This window comes from Chanodichthys erythropterus, chromosome 3 (assembly GCF_024489055.1).
Source record: "Chanodichthys erythropterus isolate Z2021 chromosome 3, ASM2448905v1, whole genome shotgun sequence".
In the NCBI taxonomy this organism is placed as follows: Eukaryota; Metazoa; Chordata; class Actinopteri; order Cypriniformes; family Xenocyprididae; genus Chanodichthys; species Chanodichthys erythropterus.
The window spans coordinates 29,108,784-29,129,334 of NC_090223.1; the positions used below are offsets into that span (position 1 = coordinate 29,108,784).

At 38.5% G+C, this 20,551-nt stretch overlaps 1 protein-coding gene across 1 annotated transcript in view; it reads right to left on the minus strand.

Annotated features, from left to right (window-relative positions):
* crhr1 (corticotropin releasing hormone receptor 1) overlaps positions 1-20,551 on the minus strand; it is a 147,418-nt gene that overhangs the window by 7,286 nt on the left and 119,581 nt on the right. Inside the window, exons 8-13 of the mRNA XM_067372990.1 lie at positions 14,424-14,544; positions 7,912-8,065; positions 6,845-6,905; positions 3,641-3,713; positions 3,353-3,438; positions 907-1,042 (exon numbers count right to left, since the gene is read on the minus strand). Coding sequence (XP_067229091.1) covers positions 907-1,042; positions 3,353-3,438; positions 3,641-3,713; positions 6,845-6,905; positions 7,912-8,065; positions 14,424-14,544 — 631 coding nt within the window. The remainder of the gene's footprint in view (positions 1-906; positions 1,043-3,352; positions 3,439-3,640; positions 3,714-6,844; positions 6,906-7,911; positions 8,066-14,423; positions 14,545-20,551) is intronic.

The window sequence follows — 20,551 nt, forward strand, 5'->3', positions numbered from 1 at the left end:
TTTGTTGCCTTGTTGCCTTTAAACATTTAGTATGCTTTGAGTCACTTTCAGACTTGTAATAATATAAAAATCTGTTTTTGATTAATTTCTTTCCATTGTCAAAGTGTTGGCAAATACCTAAAAAGGACCTCCTCAAATCATATTTTTCTAAATATTTGAATTTTTTTTAATAAGATAAGATTTTCTGGATTCTGCCTTTAAAATGTTCAGCATGTTTGTCTAACGTGAATACCCTAAGATTGAATTTTCCCCACAGATGAATTGTCATTCCCATGAGGAGTTGGACAGATGTGGGGCCAGATGAATCTGTGGAAAACATGGCTTTAACATTCACGAGAGACCCTCGGGTCACACCAGGAAGCAAATGGTGCAAAACAGGGGATAGAGTTGACCTTGTGTGCTTCGGATGACATGGTCAACTCTGGGTTGATGTGAGAAACGCACCACGAGGAAATGGAATGAGGATTTCCGAACATGTGGGTGAGACTTCATAGAAAACGAACATTAAAAAAACATATTGTGCAACTGGTTTAAACTGATGCGTTTAGTGATTAGAAGCAACTATACCCTAAAGAGCTGCACTACTTTAGTATGTGATGTTTCAACACAAAATCAGCATCTTATACATTAAGCACCTGCAATCCAGTTTAACCAAGAGCTAAATGCACTTGAATAGCACTGAGCCATATTCTGATTCAGTCACTGCCATTATGTTCAATGCAAATTAGGCTTAGCATGACTTATTCACAAAACTCAGCACTTTTTTGTAAAAGACAGCATGTGCAAATAAACAGCTCTATTAGCAGGTGCAATTAATTCTTAGAGAATTTCCACCTCTGAGTTGTAAATATCAGATTCAGATCTGTTTTATCGCAATTAATAAGGGTCAAAACTGTGCTTGTTTACCTGAAAGGACTCTAGGAAAGAGTTGAAGTATATGAAGACAATCTGTGAGATCTCATCCTCGCCAGGGTTGACGAAGAACAGCATGTATGTGATGCCTAGCAGGGGCAGAAGAACCAGTGTGGCCTTCACCGCTTTCCTGTGAGATTCAGAGAAGTAGAGATGATAATACAGAAACCAGACTCATAAATAAAAAAGTCATGTCCTCAGATATTGCAGTATTAAAAACTGCCTTACTAGTGTTGATGTTTTCTGTTTTTTGAGCGCAGTAAAGATTTGCAGTTTGATATTCAGATTTCTTTTGGCTGTAAATCCCCCGTGTGCTAATCATAGAATAATATTGCATGTTATTATTCATGATTTGTGAATTCAGGTGATGCGTTCCTCCGGTCCGAAATCTTTGTTTTTTCATAGTGACTCTTTTTTTATAATCTATAAAATGCCAAAATTTTGAAGACTGAAGCCAGTGTCATCTTGACCTGATTGAGTTGTGAATTTTTTCACAGCAAAGCACTTGTCTATAAACCTCTTAATAAGTCTTCTAGTCAGGAATGTGAAAAATAGGCTTTCTTCATGTTTAACGCCCATTTCCAAAAACATGCTAATACAAAATCATTTGTTTTATGAAAACTTTCACAATCGCATTTCAGTGTTTCTCACTGCTCAGTCCTCTTTTTTTTGTGTAATAATGACAAACAGTAACTTCACTATTATGATTTGTGAACACTTTCACTGCACAGTTTTAGCCAGTTAACCCTTTCCAGAGTGCTTAACTTCACTATTCTGATTTGTGAAACCTTGCACAGTACAATTTTGGTCAGTTAACCTTTCCTTGAGTCCTTAACTTCACTATTCTGATTTGTGAAAGGTTTCACAGTGTAGTTTTTGTCATTTAACCCTTTCCTGACCCCTTAATTATTCAGGGGTGAGTTTCCCATACAACAACGTAACTCACTGCTAAAATACCATGACTGTTTTCCGAAATCATATTGTTGCAAATTTGTCGCTGTTAATGTCACGCAGGTGGTGTAGTAATAACTTTCCGTTTAAGATAAATTAATGCTAGATTTTTTTTTGTTTTTTTTGCTATAAATAATCTGGCATCTGAGGAGTTATTCTCATTTTCTCAGTTATTTTGCTTTATTTCCAGATTCAATCATAGGCTCATTCTTATGTAGTAGACTACTAGAGCACGTACACTCAACGGTGCTTTAAATCTCTTGACAAATTAAAAGATGTAAATGATATTTATAGCCTATTCAAAATAAAACATATAGATTGCACTAAATGTCAGCTTGCTTATTTAGTTTTGGGAAACACACCCCTGGTTTGAGAAAGGTTTTATAATTCTTAAAGTCAGAATTTAGAACAAATATTATTAAATTTGACACAAATTTAGTAAAATATTATGAATATAATATTTTTTAGCCAAGAAGTGTCTGAATAATTATTATAAGTAAGATAGAGTAACTTAATGATACTATCTTAATGATAGTAAGATAGAGTAACACCACAGTTGCTAATATACAAAGAGTTCAGCGCGATGACATTGAGATGAATTTGGTTTAAGCAAAATGTATTGCATTTGTTATGGGCCACTGGCTGTGACCATCAAAGACATTAGTCATAGCTGGAGGGAAAATGAGCATCTCACAAACACACACTCACACACACACACACACACACACACACACACATGAGAGAGAGACAGAGAGAGAGAGAGAGAGAAACACAAACTCTCTTCCCTCAACACATCAGTCATCCAAACATTTGTCCATCAATCCCTACCTCTCTTTTTCACACCACACTTTTGACAGAGCAACTAACAGCTTATTATTAATTTCCAGAACTCAGAACAGACATAAAACATGACTAAATTCAACATCTCCGTCTGCTCATAACAGCAAATCACAGATGAGATCTCTTTAAAGGTGAAGTGTGTAATGTTTTGGATGGAAAAATATCACATTTTAATATGCAGAGGCAACAACAAGAAAGCAATTTATAGGATGGTTTGCCCATGTAGTGTAAACACTCTGTCCCTATTAAAACTGCTCTGTTAGTCTGAGCCTCCGAGCAGCCCAACACTGCAACATTTGCTTACACAATAGCGTTATGCTTTCCAGATTAATATTCTAGCTCTAAATTCTAACTATGTCAGCAGTTGTCTACTATCTTATCCTTTTGTATTTGTTATTATTTCTCATAAGGAATTTCAGGATTAGCATCTGAGATAAAGTAGCAATTTCTACACTCATTTTGAGGGAAAATATCCAGAATTCTGGCTTTAAACTTTGTGAAATACAATACCATGGTTGGTGTTGTATTGTTTCATAAATTAAAACCTATGTGGCAGAGGCAGATTAAGTCTCCTAGGCCAACAATGAGCAACATCTGAACAAAAACTTTTTTTTTTTTAGATCTGTCTGTGCTGAATAGTCTGCCTCACCTGTACTGAATGGTCTCTGAGGTAGTGGAGGCCCTCAGTTTAGTCATCAGGATCCTCACAATGTTGAAGAGAAAAATGAAGTTAATCTAAAGATGGAGAGAGAGATCGAGAGAAAGGGATTTGATTTTGCTCGCTATAATGCCAAATATGAATTATCATCATAAATCATGGAAGACATAATAACACTCATGCAAAAGAGGAAGCGCCAAACAAATAAAAAATGCTAAATTACTCTTGCACAAAAAATCTCATGAAACATTTGTGTAATTTGATATGGATCTGACTCACCAGTAGGACCAGGATCATGGGACCCTGGTAAATATAATCAGTGTAAATGCCGGCCCGCTTCCCAAACCAGCACCTGCACAGAAAGAGTAAGATGCCTTACTTAATGATGAAGCACCTAAAATTATTAGTATAGACACAATTTCATCAGACACGGCGTAACTGTTTATCTAGGTAACAATATAAAGGGATTTGGAGATAATTATTTATTATTCTAGCACAATGATTAAACAAGCCTAGTAAAATATCTAAAAATAAGCTTTTCTATAAAAAAGAAACAAAGCAAGGAAGAGAAAGAAAGTGTGTCCCTTGGGCAGATATGCACCAGATTTGTTAATCTTACAGTTTCAGTCGGGTACACGGCATAATCAAGACTGTCTCGGCTGAGTGTGTCAGCCTGTGTGTCAGACAGGAAGGGACAAACATCTGGCTTTTGGGGATACGTCTGAATGGCAAACTGCTGTCATTTGTGGAGCTCAACCAAAGAGACGTACAAATTCAATCAGGTAAGACAAGCCTCATGTTTTTTAAATGTGCATGCTTTAAAATGCTTTTCCGGGGTCATCTACAACAGTACTTAAATGGTTACAGCATATTTAATGTGATTTGGGATCTATTTGCTTTGACCTTGTGTATATTTTTTAATGTTTAATGCAAATCGTCCATCTTCATTTGTCATTTGGTAGGCTAATTTGGCTAGCCTCTACCAAGTGATCAATGAATTTTCAAGTTGGATTTGATGTACAGCCTTTGATATTAACAACATCATCTGTGTACACTTATATGGTTAGCTGCATTTTTTTATTAGCTTCTATCATTTGTTTTTTTCTTTTCTGTGCAGAGCTGTGACCTATTTTTTGGTCACAACACACCAGTGGAGAAGTACCGCTCCACAGCAGATGTAAGTGAGAAGGAGAATTAAAGAGGTGTTAAGGACTGTTAAGAGAGACTCTTTAATAATGCTTGTGCAGGAAATGAGTTTGTTTAGTTTGGTAGCACTCCAGAGTCTCCATTTAACAACAAGTCACATATAAGTGTAAAGTTTAAATTGTGCAATGCTTCTTCTTTTCTATACACAATCTAAAGGGAACAAAAAGTACCTTTTAATCCATCCATCCATCCATCCATCCATCCATCCATGCATCCGCAAATCCACCTACCCATATAAACCATCCATCCATTCATCCATCCATCCATCCATCCATCCATACACAAACCCATCTACCCATATAAACCATCCATCCATCCATCTGCACACCCATCCATCCATCCATCCATCCATCCATCCATCCATCCATCCATCCATCCATCCATCCATCCATCCATCCATCCATCCGCACATCCACCTACCCATATAAGCCATCCATCCATCCATCCACCCATCCATCCATCCATACACAAACCCATCTACCCATATAAACCATCCATCCATCCATCTGCACACCTATCCATCCATCCATCCATCCATCCATCCATCCATCCATCCATCCATCCGCACATCCACCTACCCATATAAACCATCCATCCATCCAACCATCCATCCACCCACCCATCCATCCATCCATCCATCCATCCATCCATCCATCCATCCATCCATCCATCCATCCATCCATCCATCCATCCACCTACCCATATAAACCATCCATCCATCCATCTGCACACCTATCCATCCATCCATCCATCCATCCATCCATCCATCCATCCATCCATCCATCCATCCATCCATCCATCCACCTACCCATATAAACCATCCATCCATCCATCTGTACACCTATCCATCCATCCATCCATCCATCCATCCATCCATCCACCCATCCATCCATCCATCCGCACATCCACCTACCCATATAAACCATCCATCCATCCATCTGCACATCCATCCATCCATCCATCCATCCATCCCCACATCCACCTACCCATATAAACCATCCATCCATCCATCTGCACACCTATCCATCCATCCATCCATCCATCCATCCACAAATCCACCTACCCATATAAACCATCCATCCATCCATCCATAAACACATCCATTCATCCAACCATCCATCCATCCATCCATCCACAAACCCACCTACCCATATAAACCATCCATCCATCCATCCATCCATCCATCCGCAAACCCACCTACCCATATAAACCATCCATCCATCCATCCATCCATCCATCCATCCATCCATCCATCCATCCATCCATCCATCCATCCATCCATCCATCCATCCATCCATCCATCCACAAACTCATCCATCCATCCATCCATCCATCCATCCATCCATCCATCCATCCATCCATCCATCCATCCATCCATCCACAAACCCACCTATCCATATAAACCAACCATCCATCCATCCATCCATCCATCCATCCATCCATCCATCCATCCATCCATCCATCCATCCATCCATCCATCCATCCATCCATCCATCCATCCATCCATCCATCCATCCGCAAACCCACCTACCAATATAAACCATCCATCCATCCATCCATCCATCCATCCATCCATCCATCCATCCATCCATCCATCCATCCATCCGCAAACCCACCTACCAATATAAACCATCCATCCATCCATCCATCCATCCATCCATCCATCCATCCATCCATCCATCGATGAAAATATGATCATATATTACAATAATGCCATATTTTATGCACTTAATCCCAAATGTAAAGCTTGGACAATGGATATTACAATATATACCCCACTACCCCATTTAATATAAATAAATTATAATTTTTTTTTGTAATTAGACATTTTTCTAATTTGGCTAGCCTCTACCAAGTGATCAATGAATTTTCAAAGACCTAGAGTTGGATTTGATGTACAGCCTTCTAGCCAAATTTAAAAGTATTTTAAAGTGTCTAATAAAATTTGTTTTTATTATAAAGAGTCTTTTCATTTAGGAGATATTTTAACTGTTTAAACCACATCTTGACTATTAAACTCTGGGATGTTTACATCAGTGTCACTCATCAATTTCCTGAGTAGCAGGCGTTAATTAGCATTACTCTGAGAACATTTCTCTGGCTTTATCGTGAATCGATTGTTTAATGACCAGAGTGAGGGTAGATGACGGAGATAATTGGGGTTAATCTAACCTTTAATTGCTTTTATTGTAAATGAGGTGAGGGAGTTTGTGTGTGTATAGAGTAAAGTGCAGGTTTTATAGAGATAAAAATGAAAGAAAGCCTCAGCAAACTCACTTTTCATTGTCATAGTACAGCTTGCCAATGGCCCACGCGACGATAATGGGGAATGGAATACCTTTGGAAAAAAGCAGAGCAAATTTCCACTCACCCTCATTACTTTGACAATCAAAGACATTGTACAAACAGTATAATTGATACTATTAAGGGACTGTGTTATAAATCCTCGGCAATGACTCATTTGCAATGCATTTTTAATGAGGAAAATCCAAGGCTTGTTTATTCGCATAATAATTCGCCCATGGTTCAGAAGAGAACCTGATCAAATTGCAGTCCTCATTAGTGTAATTATCTACTACTGTAACTGAGTGTCTTTTCAAGTTATTAATCGACAGTAATTTAAACACTGATGTACTTTAAAGGCAACATAAATTCAGAACTGACCTTATCTGCTTTCTTAGTTCATTTAATTCACAATTCTGATCTTGCGGTATTTGTCTCACTAATCTTTAATCAAAACTACTTTCCTCTTTCACTGATGTCTTAAATCCAACCCTACATATGTGACACAGCAATACTTTAGATTGTGGAAGTAATATGGGTTGTGTACTGTGAGCCATGTTACCTTTAAAGTAAATGACATGCTATGAAACAGGTGCCTTTCCCAGTTGATTTTTTATATTATTATTATTTTTATTTTTTCTTCCCGGTATATAATATGTTTAAGTGTTAATAAATTTTATTCCACCAATCTCAAGCTAAATGAACATTTCAATATGTTGGAATTTAATAGCTGTACTTCTATGTACTTTGTTTCCATTAAAAACGGCTGCAAAATAAAATAAATAAAATAATAAAATAAAATAAAATAAAAAAGTAAAACAAAATTTGTTGTTAGTATGTTTAGAAAAATATTAATATATATTAAACATTACCATAAGCCTTTCATGGCTTTTTCTACATGTATGAGGGACAAAAAAGGCACCCAATGTGGAATAACCCTACAGCAGTATTACAAGTGACACATTAATCTTTAAATACATGTGAGTACACATGCCTTGAGGAATTTATTTCAATGTGCATGATCCAAAAACTGGATCAGTCATGCATCATGGGATACTTACACCAACCTATACAGATGAACATCCATTTCCTCAGTTTGTCTGTGGAGTATGTCAGTACTATGGCTGTATGCAGATAGCAGCCCTCTCCAAACATCCAGAAGAAGTTGGTCACATGGAAATAATTATATGCTGCTGTGACCAGCCTGCACCAGATCTGAAAGCAATGAGAGAAAAAGAAATCAAGTTAGATGTTTAGAAACTGTCCTAAATTGTGCCCTAGGAGATCACTATGCCACTTCTTGTAAGCATTCTCTGTTTTAAAATGCTTTTATTTGAATAGCTTAAGGGAAATGAAAGCTTGTGTGTGCATACGTGTGTGTGGAATGTCTACGCGTTACGACTGAAACTGAGTTCAAATACCAAGCAGGGATAAAACCTTTCTACTCCAAAAGAAGGGACAATACAGATGGGTAGAATGGAACAAGGGGTCTGAAACGAGGCCTCGGGATGGAACAGATTTAGATGAAAGTATGATAAAAGCCAGTGGGTTATCGCATATCGCTTCTCCGTGGGTTATCGCTATCAGAAGTACAACCTCTAAGGATGTATTACAGATGGCCAATATCAAAATTAAAGTCCTATGTGAATTGTGCATTTATTTACATAGAAAAACAATTAAATCAATACAGAAAAAAGGGTTTTAGATTATTTTTTTTGTTATTAAATATTATGGACGTATGAATTAAATAGTTCCTATGAATACATAATTATAAATATATATTACTATTATTATTATATAATAATAACCCTATATATACAGTTGCAATCAGAAATATTCAACCCCCTCTCCTCAAAAGACATTATAGTGATGTTAATAAAAGATAATGAAAATCAATGAAAAAAAAAAAAAACCTTGTGAGATAACAGAAAATATTTATTGATACATACAAGTTAGTTTGACAACAGAAGTTGACTTAACTTTGAAGTTTAAATGAAAATTGTAACTCTTGTAACACATGAGCATGTGCAGTATTATTCAACCCCCAGCTTCAGTACTTTGTGGAGTGTCCTTTATTTTTTATAACTTCTAACAAACGGTTTCTATAAGTGCTGACAAGCGTCTTACACCTCTCGATTGGAATCTTTGCCCATTCTTCACATGCAAAAGTCTGTAACTCAGTGATGTTTGATGGCTTCCGTGCTGCAACTGCCTTCTTCAAATCCCACCAAAGATTTTCAATTGGATTTAAATCTGGTGACTGAGAAGGCCACTCCAGGACGCTCCAGCATCTTTTCCCCAACCAAGCATTAGTTGATTTGGAGGTGTGCTTGGGATCATTGTCTTGCTGGAAGATCCAATGATCACCAAGGTTTAATTTGTCAACAGAAGGCATCACGTTCTTCTTTAAAATGTCTTGGTATTTCTGGGAATCCATGATACCAGGTACACGATCAAGATTGCCAGTTCCTGCCGCAGAAAAACAGCCCAACATCATCAATGACCCACCTCCGTGCTTGACCGTGGGGATGGTATTCTTTTGGTCATAAGCCTGACCTTTTGCACGCCAGATGTACCGCTGGTCCATATGTCCAAAAAGTTCCAGTTTGGTTTCATCAGTCCATAGAACTGTCTCCCAGAACTCTGTAGTTTTATCCAAATTCCTCCTGGCATATTCTAATCGACTCCTGATGTTCCTTGAGGTCAAGAGTGGAGTGCGTCTTGGGGTCCGGCCATGAAGTCCTTGATTATTCAGTGCACGTCTTATAGTTGCCACTGAAGCACTTGTACCAGCTCTCATCAGGTCATCCTGTAGCTTTCTTGCAGTCACACGGGGGTTTTTCTTAGCTGTCCTGACTAAGTTGCTAAGGGCCCTTGATGAAATTGTGGGCTTTCGTCCACGGCCTGGAAGGTTTGCAGCTGTTCCATAAGTTTTAAACTTCCTTATAATGCTCCCAATGGTGTCTCTTGGAATGTTAAATATTTTGGAAATCTTCTTATACCCACGGCCCTTCAGATGTGATGAAATAATCACCTCTCTCAGCTTTTGTGGAAGCTCCTTTGTCTTTCCCATGATTGCAACTCACCTTGAACACCTTCATGGTTGGGGTTTATATATGCATCACAGCTGAAGCAAATGAAGGATCGTTATAGAGTTCCCAAAGGCTTAATGATGTTTCAGCTCCACTTCAGGCCATAAAAACTGTCAGAAAGCTTTAAAAATAACAATATTATATAGGGGTTGAATAATTGTGACATGGCTATCTTAACAAAATATACTGTTACACACAAATACTACATCATACATTTTCTGTGTGGATTTTATGCATCACTTAACTCACTTTGAAAAGATTTTTATTCATAAATCCTTAAAACTCTTTGGGGGTTGAATAATCGCGATTAATTGCACACTTTGAAAGAAAGCATAAAGAAAGATAAATTAAGCATATATAATTTATTTTGTTTAACATGTCCATTTTGCCATCATTGCCTATATCCAGCAAAGTAAACCATCAGATTGAAGTGTGATTTTCAAAAAACTGTATTTTTCAGCTTTTTTCAAGGTAAATTCCAAATCCAAAAAAGGATACCAAATACCCAAATTATATGATTTCATATAATTCATACATTTATGTACACCATTTTAGTTGTTAACATTTTAGACAAGTCAAGTTGCGACATTGAAGTTATGAGATGCCAAAAAAGATGTCCTAAACAGCCGCCTTGACCTGCATATATACTAAAGTACACAGCAACATACACAGGACAAATCCAAACATTATCCTGAATGAGTGTGAAAACAACGTGAATGTACTGAAATGTGTCTGTGCATAAATACAATGTGTGATCAGCGCTCATGCAGGATTTGTTTGCCCATCAATATAACAGACTCATGCGTGCTTAATGTACTACACTGCAATCGTCTTTACGTTGATTGCAATCCTCATCCATCAAAACTTTCATAGCAAGAAGCTGGTTTGCTTTATCCAGCCGAGAAACATCGTTTTCATATAATCTGGCTGGCCATACAGCAGTGGGATGTTTCAACTTTCCGTTCAGACAGGAACAGCGCGATGCGAGAGGGCTCGCACTTTTCAGATACAATAACACAATATGACAGAGAGTTCGTTTCACGTGCTTCCGTAATTTTTTTGCGTTAAATTATTTTGAATTAATTTTGAATTAATCGCATGCGTTAACATTGACAGCCCTAATATATATTTGTTGCGGCTACTTTGACGCATATGGGAGTAGCATAGGTTTGAAATGTTATAAAAGTAATGTGGAGAAGGTGTTTTTATTACTCAAAGGGTGAGTAAGGTATTTATTGTAGCGCTGTTCTAGAATTTTGTTTTCAAGGAATTACCGTGTCTATTAACCCTTTCAAGTTTGTTTAAAATTTTCTAGCTGACCCCTCAGAGTGAGTTTTTTTAAGATGACCATTATTTTAGAATGTTTGCCCTTATTGTTTCCAATGGCGAAATCATCATCATGCGCGTCACGTAACACACCGCAGCCACAATAACACTGTATGACAGATGGATCGCTATTATTTTGTTTTTACTTTTGATTTAAAATATTCACAAACTTGCTTACCTAGTCATCAACTATTCTCATTCTCAAATATGTGTGAGTGAGTGTGTTTTGTCATTTAAAAACCTTTATAAATGATCTTTATCTTGATCTATAATGCAAGATCTTAGTTTGCGCTGCAGTTCACGTCAGTCCTGTCAGTCGGATTTACAGCAGGTGAATTCATCAATTTCTCCCAAAATACATGCAAGTAAGTGGCTGGTGAACTGGAAGAATAATAGAGTAAACTTTATAATTACTTAGGCCCACTATGTGTGTCTGATATGAATAAACATTGGCAAATTATACTTGAATGGATTGCTATTGCTGCATCCACAGATGTCTGACATCAGTGTGTATTTTATAAACTCTAAATGTATTGTTTTACTGTTGCTTATGTGTATTTACATGTCTGAAACCTTAAAAAAACATGTGGTTGAAAACACTGCATAGTTGTGATAAATGACAAGAGCTGATCGCGTCCGTCTCGCAGCCAAAGTTCGAAAGCACAGTTTGAATCTGGCAGTTTTGTGACGTCGCTGAACGTTCTAAATCCCATATGTGGGACTGTACGCCCAGGGGCACAGAAATAAAAATCCCATATGTGGGACCGTACTCTCGGGGGCACATAAAAAAAAAAAAAAAAAAAAAAATCCCATATGTTGAACTGTACCGCTCAAAGGGTTAATGGGTGAAGCTACAGTAATGTCTTCATGCAGTCAGTTTGAAATCCTTTCCATCTAAACTGGTTTTATCTCTTAAGCCTAGTAGTGAATGTTTTATAAGCAGTAGGATAATCATATTCATCCGCACACTCACACAGACCCGAAGCACAACCAAAACAATCCGCAAAATTCACACAGTTTTGTATATTAACTGCTAGAGGGCCAATCGTTTCATAGTGCACCTTTAACACTGATTAAATAAACACAGCCTTGTTGAGAGAAAATCTCACTACCCCCAAACCTCAGTAAGGTATATACTTTTTATGTACACATAGAGTACATGTATAAATATAAACAACTGACTGAGAAAACAAACAAACAAACAGAAAAACTGTGAATGACAACATGTTTTACAGACAGCATGACAGTACTGCAGCTGGATGAAAAAGCTGAGATGTTCCTGACATTTACAAGAGACATACTGGCACATCAGAGGGGCTTCTGTGTGTGTGTCAAGGTCCTGTTTAATCCTGTTTAATCCTACCCTCCGCTCCTTTGTTTTGGCTATATTTCATCACTGAGCTCTGTCAAGTTGTTGTCTCACGAGAAGATAGAAACTCAAGACACTCTCAGCTCAAGATTGAAGATTACAGCTATGAGTTATGACTGAAGTGGGAATTCAAGTGTCACTGAAAGATTATAAACTTTCAGACCTGTGGTTTCTCTGTAAAAGGGGTGACTTCTCTTACAATCTGCAGAAGAAAGCGAAATCTCAGGCTAACACTTATATCAGCCTTATGGGCTTGAGAAACTATTGTAGACTCATTTATTCCAGGCATTAATCAGCGAGCTAATAGTCCATAGACTATTACATGTATTCTGTGGTAACGATTTTACTTCAACATGTGAAATAGTGGGAAAAAAATTAAAAGCTCCTTCAGTCATAAAGCCTTTCGGCTCTCAGAAGTACTTCTGAAGAATTTTACAGCCCTCTTTCATAATAGGCCCCCTGGTGTGACAGGAATTTAGGACCTTGTAGAGATTATAAGCTTCTGCAGGATCTTTATTGCTAATTTTGCAGTTATTTACTGAACAATGTCTTTCATTAACTGGCATTGCATAAATTCTCCACAAAGTGACACATTTCACAATAAATGTGTCATTTTGTGCTATAAAACTCAATGAAAAGCAGTTGGCTCTGACTTATGAGCCTTTCCTAAACGGATGCATCTTGTACATACAGCAAAAAAAGACAATGCGAAGCTTAACCTCGTTAAGCGAAGCGGATCGAATGAGTCAAGATGTTCTTTGTATTAACCAAAAGGCAACTGGGATCACTTGCTTGAACCGTAATTGAAATGATTCAAAACAAGTGCATCAATGACATTGCGTATTTACACAATTTTATTCACAGTTAAACAGCCTCCAGCTCTCCATTCTCTCCAAGAAGGCTATTTTTATTTTTTTTCATCTAGTCAGGTCAATGGTTAGCAATTGCCCACAAATCATTTCTTATCACTTTCAAACATCTCAAAGGAGCTTTACTTGATTGGAAACTAGGAGAATTAGGCCACTGCTGTCAATATACAGACCTGGAGGAATGTGTAATAACCACTTAAGTCTGAAAACACCTTGCAAGTTTTTGCCTTCTTTTTTAAGTTTCTCTCTAGGGGAGTTCAGAGGTAGAACTAATGTGCTGCCGTGCAAAATCTTAGCATGAAGAAGCAATTAAGTCGGCCCTTGCATAATAAATAGGTACAAATTATGCTTTGGCAACAGCAAAACAGCAAAAAAAAAAAAAAAAAAAAAAATCGAACTCTGATACCTTCCGAAAAGCCATGTGCCCTATAGATTATGAGGCTGAATTTGAATGTAAGATGGAAGAGCCCTTTGGGACTGATATTGGCATGGCGGTAGATGAATTAATTGCTCGACTCAGATGAGTTGATTAAGAAAGCACAGAAATGTGGAGGCGAATTAATTCTCGGCGAAGCATAGTGGACGATGAGCTATTTGCATTCCCACCCCAAACGCCCACCGATACACGTCTAGTGCCAATCTAGTTAGAGTTCAATGCCTGTTATGAGTGCAGAAACGAAGACCCAGGTGTCAGGGACAGTTTTTGAATGAAGTTAATGAACATGTGTGCCAACAGAATGAGGGGATAACAGTGGATTGAAGTGAGACAAGCGGTGAGAACGAACAATGGCCTGAACAGAAGAGCGGGTGTGCATGTATTATGAAAAAAGAACAACGGATTGTGTGTGCACTGGTTGTGTGTTTTGAAAGGAAAGTAATAGGAGAAGGAGAGAATATTTGTCTTGGTGTTTACTCACCACATTGCTCTCATGCACCTCTGGATTCATGGTGAGCTGCACCACAAACCAGGTGGCATTTCGCAGGATAAATGCCGTAATCAGGTTCCAGTGGATGATATTTCTCAGACACCGGATACTCCTGAGAATGGAGGGGAAGGAAAGATGGAGGAGGCGAAAGATAGAAAGAAAGATTTAAGATGTTAGATGAAAAACACTCTTCTTATCAGGGTTTTTAGTTGTCTTTTTCACAGGGTGTGAATACATTCGCAACATGACTTCATGTTGTTGTATTGATAGATCCATTGTGTTGTTGAGGTTTCTCAGCATGCAGTCCCATCAGAGCACATTATGTTTATCTTTAAATGGCACACCGACTGTGTAGAGCGATTGCATCTTCAAGTACGCATAGTTCATATTCAGAACCCGTATGAAAAATACAAACGGTGTCGATTGATTAAAAACTGACTGACTTAATGACTGACTTTGTCCTGTGTAGCACAAAATACATATTTTGAAGACTGTTGCTATAACCAAACAGTTTTGGTGCCTATTGACTTCCATTGTATGGACAAAAAACACATTACATTTCACAAAATACCTTCTTTTACTTTCCTCGGAAAAAAGAAAATCATACAGATTTTTGTAAATAATGACAAACACCTCTTCATAGTGAAAATGTGCTGTTTTTTCCATCGCCATTCTTTTTGTTTGATCCATTTCCATTAGAATTTTGGTGTCAGGGTGGTAAAAGCAATGAAAAAATGGTTTGGTACTGAAAATGAAATTAAACGTGGTGCCTAACAGTCCTTCTTTGTGTATTTTATACTGCAGAAAATGTCACCAGTGCCTCAAGAGAAACATTTGGATCAGGCTGCTGCTTTGCTACACTCCAACATTTCAGCATTTTACAGCAGGTTTCCTGGTTCTGAAAGGCTTCAGGACACAGAAGAAGCTGCTCTATAAGCAACACACTAAACTGCCAGTCAGGATAGTGTCAATTTGGAGCAGGTCCAGAAGTTGAGGGCAAACTCGATGCACTTTGTGTGAACTTGGCTTTCAGACTGACTGCCCAGATTTGTGTCATGAAGCGTTGAAAGGTTTTGGCCTAATGGAAATCACAGCATAAACACAGGCAGAAAGGCTAAAGAATATTTTCTGCACCATATTCCTCATTTAATGCTGTATATTCTCATGTGTGCTGATATAGAACGGCATCAAGATGCATTTCTCTGCAAGCTTCTATTTTTACCAACACATCTGCTTAAAAATTTCATCAGCTGTTTTGTTTTACTTTCGCCTTGCGATAGACCATCTGAAAGAGAATTTGTTATTGAATGACCTTTATTTGGCTTCGGGACTGTTTATGTGATATGCGACATCTATTGGGGCGTCATGCTGCTATTTTTTATGAAGGAATTTCAGTGCCAGTTCTGGCTCAACTTTGTGCCATGGCGAGATAAAACATGATAAAAACAAAGAAGAAAAAATCAACAGCAACTTTTTAATAGTTAAGAGTCAGAGGTATTAGTCAAGTTTCGATTAGAATGCAAGAAGACTATAGGGTTCAAAACTGAATAAAAATCACATCTGAACTTGACAGTCAGTGATCCTCAAGCATTTTCATCTGTTCACAGTGTGTGTTATAAATGACCCTTTTTTTCTGCTTCTTTTCTCTTATTCTTTTAAGTTATTGCATAAATAACAGAATTGCGACTCAAAGGTCAATTTGCCTGTGATATCAGCTTCAGGCTGAAGCCGGTATTTACGACTGACCAAAGACCAACAGTGACCTCCAAATCAAAGCCATCAGCATTATTTGATAAGCCGCAAATCTTCCTAGATCAGAAGAATAAAAGAATAATTTACAGAAGCATGAGAATTTAATAAACTCTTAGGGCAGTTTCACACTGCCACAAGCAGACCCCAAGAGGGAAAAAAATCAATAGAAAAACATCAAGAACTGTTTTAATCATCTAAGGATCACAAAAATGAGAAGAAAGTGCCATTAAAGAACATCTATTTTTTAAAAAAAAATGTAAAGGACAGATGGTTTGGCGCAGTCATCTTCATAATGATCCCATGAGACATATTACCATTTCATATGGAAAATGGTCTGACGTTCCTCATGCAAGTTGAAAGTTGAGTTATGCCAGATGAAATGTACCCTGAAACATGGAGGTTTATTTCTTACCCTCTTCCCTGGGAAGTTAACCTGTTAAGGGGTATTAAGCGATGATAATGTCACTCATTTAACCAGTTCATCATATTTTGTTGATTAGTTTAAGTTTCACTGGCTGCTGGACAGGAACATGATGTTGTCATGAATGTTTATGCCCATAAGAGCAGATTAGCATCAATCTTTCACTCTCTCTATGAGCCTCTGACCTCTTTTCCAATTAACTCTGACAGCTCAAAGGAAACGAATATAAAACAGAGAGAGAGAGAGAGAGAGATTGTTGTCTCCAACCAATAACATTTCCTGTCAACTGACAAAGAAATGAGAGTTTCAATCACATTGGCCCTCATTTATCAAATGATCATACGCCAGAAAACTGTGCGTACGCTCATTTCCAGCTAACCTTACATTTCAGCCATTTATCAGCGAACTAAAATGCAGAAGCAGTTAACACTGCTCAATTTAATGGTCCGCTATAGGAGTACATCCGTACCAGTCGGCGCGCGCAACGCCCATCCAAACACATTTTTGCGCATGCGAAGGATGATGTTTTACGTGGATATTGAAACATCCGTATCAACAGTTTTCAGCCGCCACATTTTTTGTGAATTGGCCGCATACAAAAGTTTAATGAATCACACTTGAGCGTTGTTGTAAGCTGATTTTTACGAATGTGCGCTGGTTTCTACGTTCGTTTGATATATGAGGGCCCATGTGATTCACTGTGAGATCTGTATAAATGAAATAATAAAAAAAATCAAACGTTCTGGAATGCATGTTTAATGCATTTCACATTCACAACAGATCCATAAACACATTTGCACTCGCACACTCACACAAACAAATCCCATAAACACAGTTAGCAGTTGCCTCAGTTGTGCATTTGTGCCTCATCTCAGCAGGACGATGCTAGTCATGGGGAAATTCATTTATTGCAAGGGATGCAGGGAAACAAATTATGACATTGCTCAACACCAAAGCCTTTGTCTCCCTGCCTGTGCATCTCATTAGCAGATCAAACTTAAAAAGAAAATAACATCAGCATGAGAGGCTCATGAGAGGCAAAGCCTTTTTAAAAAGAACATCAGTTTTTCATTAAATATGCTATAGTCTGCAATTATAAGCTTGAACTACAGGCGGGCCCAGATGGCGGGCAGTTTTTCTTTCAAGTTTTAACCTTTTCCAATAGGGGAAAATCTACAAAATGGATTTTAAGCATCTTAGCTTAAAGGGTCAGTTCACCCAAAGATGAAATTTCTGTCATTAAGTACTCACCCTCATGTCGTCCCAAACCCGTAAGACCTTAGTTTGTCTTAGGAACACAAATTAAGATATTTTTGATGAGATCCGAGGGTATCTGATCCACACATAAGCAGCAGCGACGCTGCACCTTTTGAGGTCCAAAAAGGTACTAAAGTCATCGTTAAAACCGTCGACATGACTACAGTTGTTAAACCTTACTGTTATGAAGCGGTGAGAATACTTTTTGTACAAAAAAAAAACAAAACAAAAATAACATTCAACAAATTTGTCTGTCCCCTGTCATACAGCTACACTATTTTTGTTGCAGAGCTTCAGTGTATGGCTGTTTCTCAATATGCATTCTTAAGCAATCTTGTGTCCTTGTGCTCTTGCTCATCGAAGTTCAGTTCCAATATTCAAGAATGCAAGAACAGAGGATGCATGAAAGTACCCGGATGTGTTCTTGATATCGAGGATGCATCGAATGCAGACTTGAGAGAATCGAACCGTTAAAAATCCCAGAAGGCGCTGCGGGCGGTCGACATATGGAAGCCTGCAAGCCTTTAAGTTCTCGTTCTCACTTATGAGATTCCCGCTACAAGCTTGCATAGATGTGATGGCTCATGAAAGTAAACATCTGTCTGTTTGTTTTGCTTTATTAAAATTAAGCGATAACCTGAAGAAAGCCTGTAGTATTTTATTGGAATATATAACAGAATCTTAACATTGACAAAGCATGTAACACAAAGGCTACTCATTTTCATAAATACACGTGGTGAAATAAAAAGATATAAAATTATATGAAAACAATGTCTATAATAATATGAAAGAAAACGTCTCGGGTTACGTATGTAACTGTCTGTTTGGTGGCCCAGAGAGTGAGATCCGTGGTGCGGCGCAGCTCAGCCACCGCATCAGGGGACAGACCCTGCCCCTGATCCAGATCCTTCAGCGGATCAGCCTGGTAGGCTTGTAACACCACCATAGAGTGCAAAGCCGCGCCAGCCTGACCTGCTGCAGCGTACGCCCTGCCGTTCAAACGTGATGTCATCTTAAGGGGTTGGGATGGCAGGACCGGAGCTTTCAGTGACGGTGCACTGCCTGTGATGAGATAGTTCGCAAACGTCTCATGAATAGGCGGCATCGCCACATACATATGCTGGCGTAATCCCTCCACATCAGCAAAATTACCTCACTGCTGTGTATGGATCCTCGCTGAGTATGGGCTCTTCCATGCCTTTTTCGATCTCTACGTGGAGATCTGGAAGGAATGGGAGGCTCACCGGAGTTACAGGGTTATGGTCAGAGAGAAAGCGTTCGTCCAGCCTGCCGCGAACGGTTTCTCTCCTCTCGCGCTCCCACGGCAGCTGCAGCCTGCCGGCAGCGCGCTCCATAACCTCCAGTAACTCAGCGTACGCTGAACAGGGAGGTCTGGAGAAGGAAGCTGTTTCACTCGCTTCCTCCTCCAATGCCATCTCCTGCTCTTGGGGGCTGGGAGCCAGAAGAGCACTACATACTGACTGTTTCCATAGGCGCGCCTTTATACTTCCGGGTCGCACCATATGACTGTCGCCGGCCAATAGGATTGGAGTTTTTGGTAGTCAGATTTCGAAACACCGGGTCACGTGGACGTTCCCCATTGCGTCATCAATGCAGAGTAGAAGTTCCCTTCGAAAGGGAACTTGTTTGTGATGTTATGTTGTATTTATTGTGCATTAGAAACTTATAAGATGCTGGGACAGTCAGTTGAGCAACAAGATCGCAGCACATCTCAATTCTCAAATGATGCGTTCTGTGTCCTCGCGTCCTTCCGAGTTTGTTCTTTCAAGGTCGCCTGGCAAGACCGGACTCCACGAGAACGCATCTCCCGTTCTCTGCGTTCTTGGAATTGAGAAACAGCCTTTATGTCTGAACGCGGGCACATTATTGCCCGGCTTCTGCGTCAGCATCACACGCATGTGTCGTGCTGCTCACATGTCCAGACACTGAGCTGCCATTTGGACGTAAACACTGAAGCTCTGCAACGAAAACAGTGTAGCAGTATGACATGACGAATTTGTTGAATAAAGTCGTTATGTTTGTTTTGTTTTTGCGCACAAAAAGTATTCTTGTTGCTTCATAACAGTAAGGATGCACCACTGCAGTCACGTTGACGATGTCTTTAGTACCTTTCTGGACCTCAAAAGGTGCAGTGTCGTTGCTGCTTATGTGTGTTTCAGAAACCCTCAGATTTCATCAAAAATATCTTAATTTGTGTTTTGAAGATGAATGAAGGTCTTACGGGTTTGGGACGACATGAGGGTCAGTACTTAATGACAGAAATTAAATTTTTGGGTGAACTGACCCTCTAAAGCATCAAGAATTTTTTTTTTTTTTTTTTTTACAATATTACTGTTTCTACTGTTTTATTTTTTCAAATAAATGCAGCCTTGGTGAGCATAAGAGACTCCTTTAAAAAAATGTTACCAACTGCAAACTTTTAAACGGAAGTGCACACTAGAATTGTTTAAAATATTTTTCTTTTAATATTTTATATATATGGTAATGGATGGACATCTTTCTTCAGGTATTACAGACCTTCTTGAGATATAAACACCCATTCAGCTGTAATGGTAACATATCAAAGAAATGTGATGTCTTGAAAATGACATCGGAGAGTGGCTCCATTACAGGTCTTGAATATAGATTAAAAGTGTCCATGAATGTTCCTTGTAAAAGCCTCTCTCAC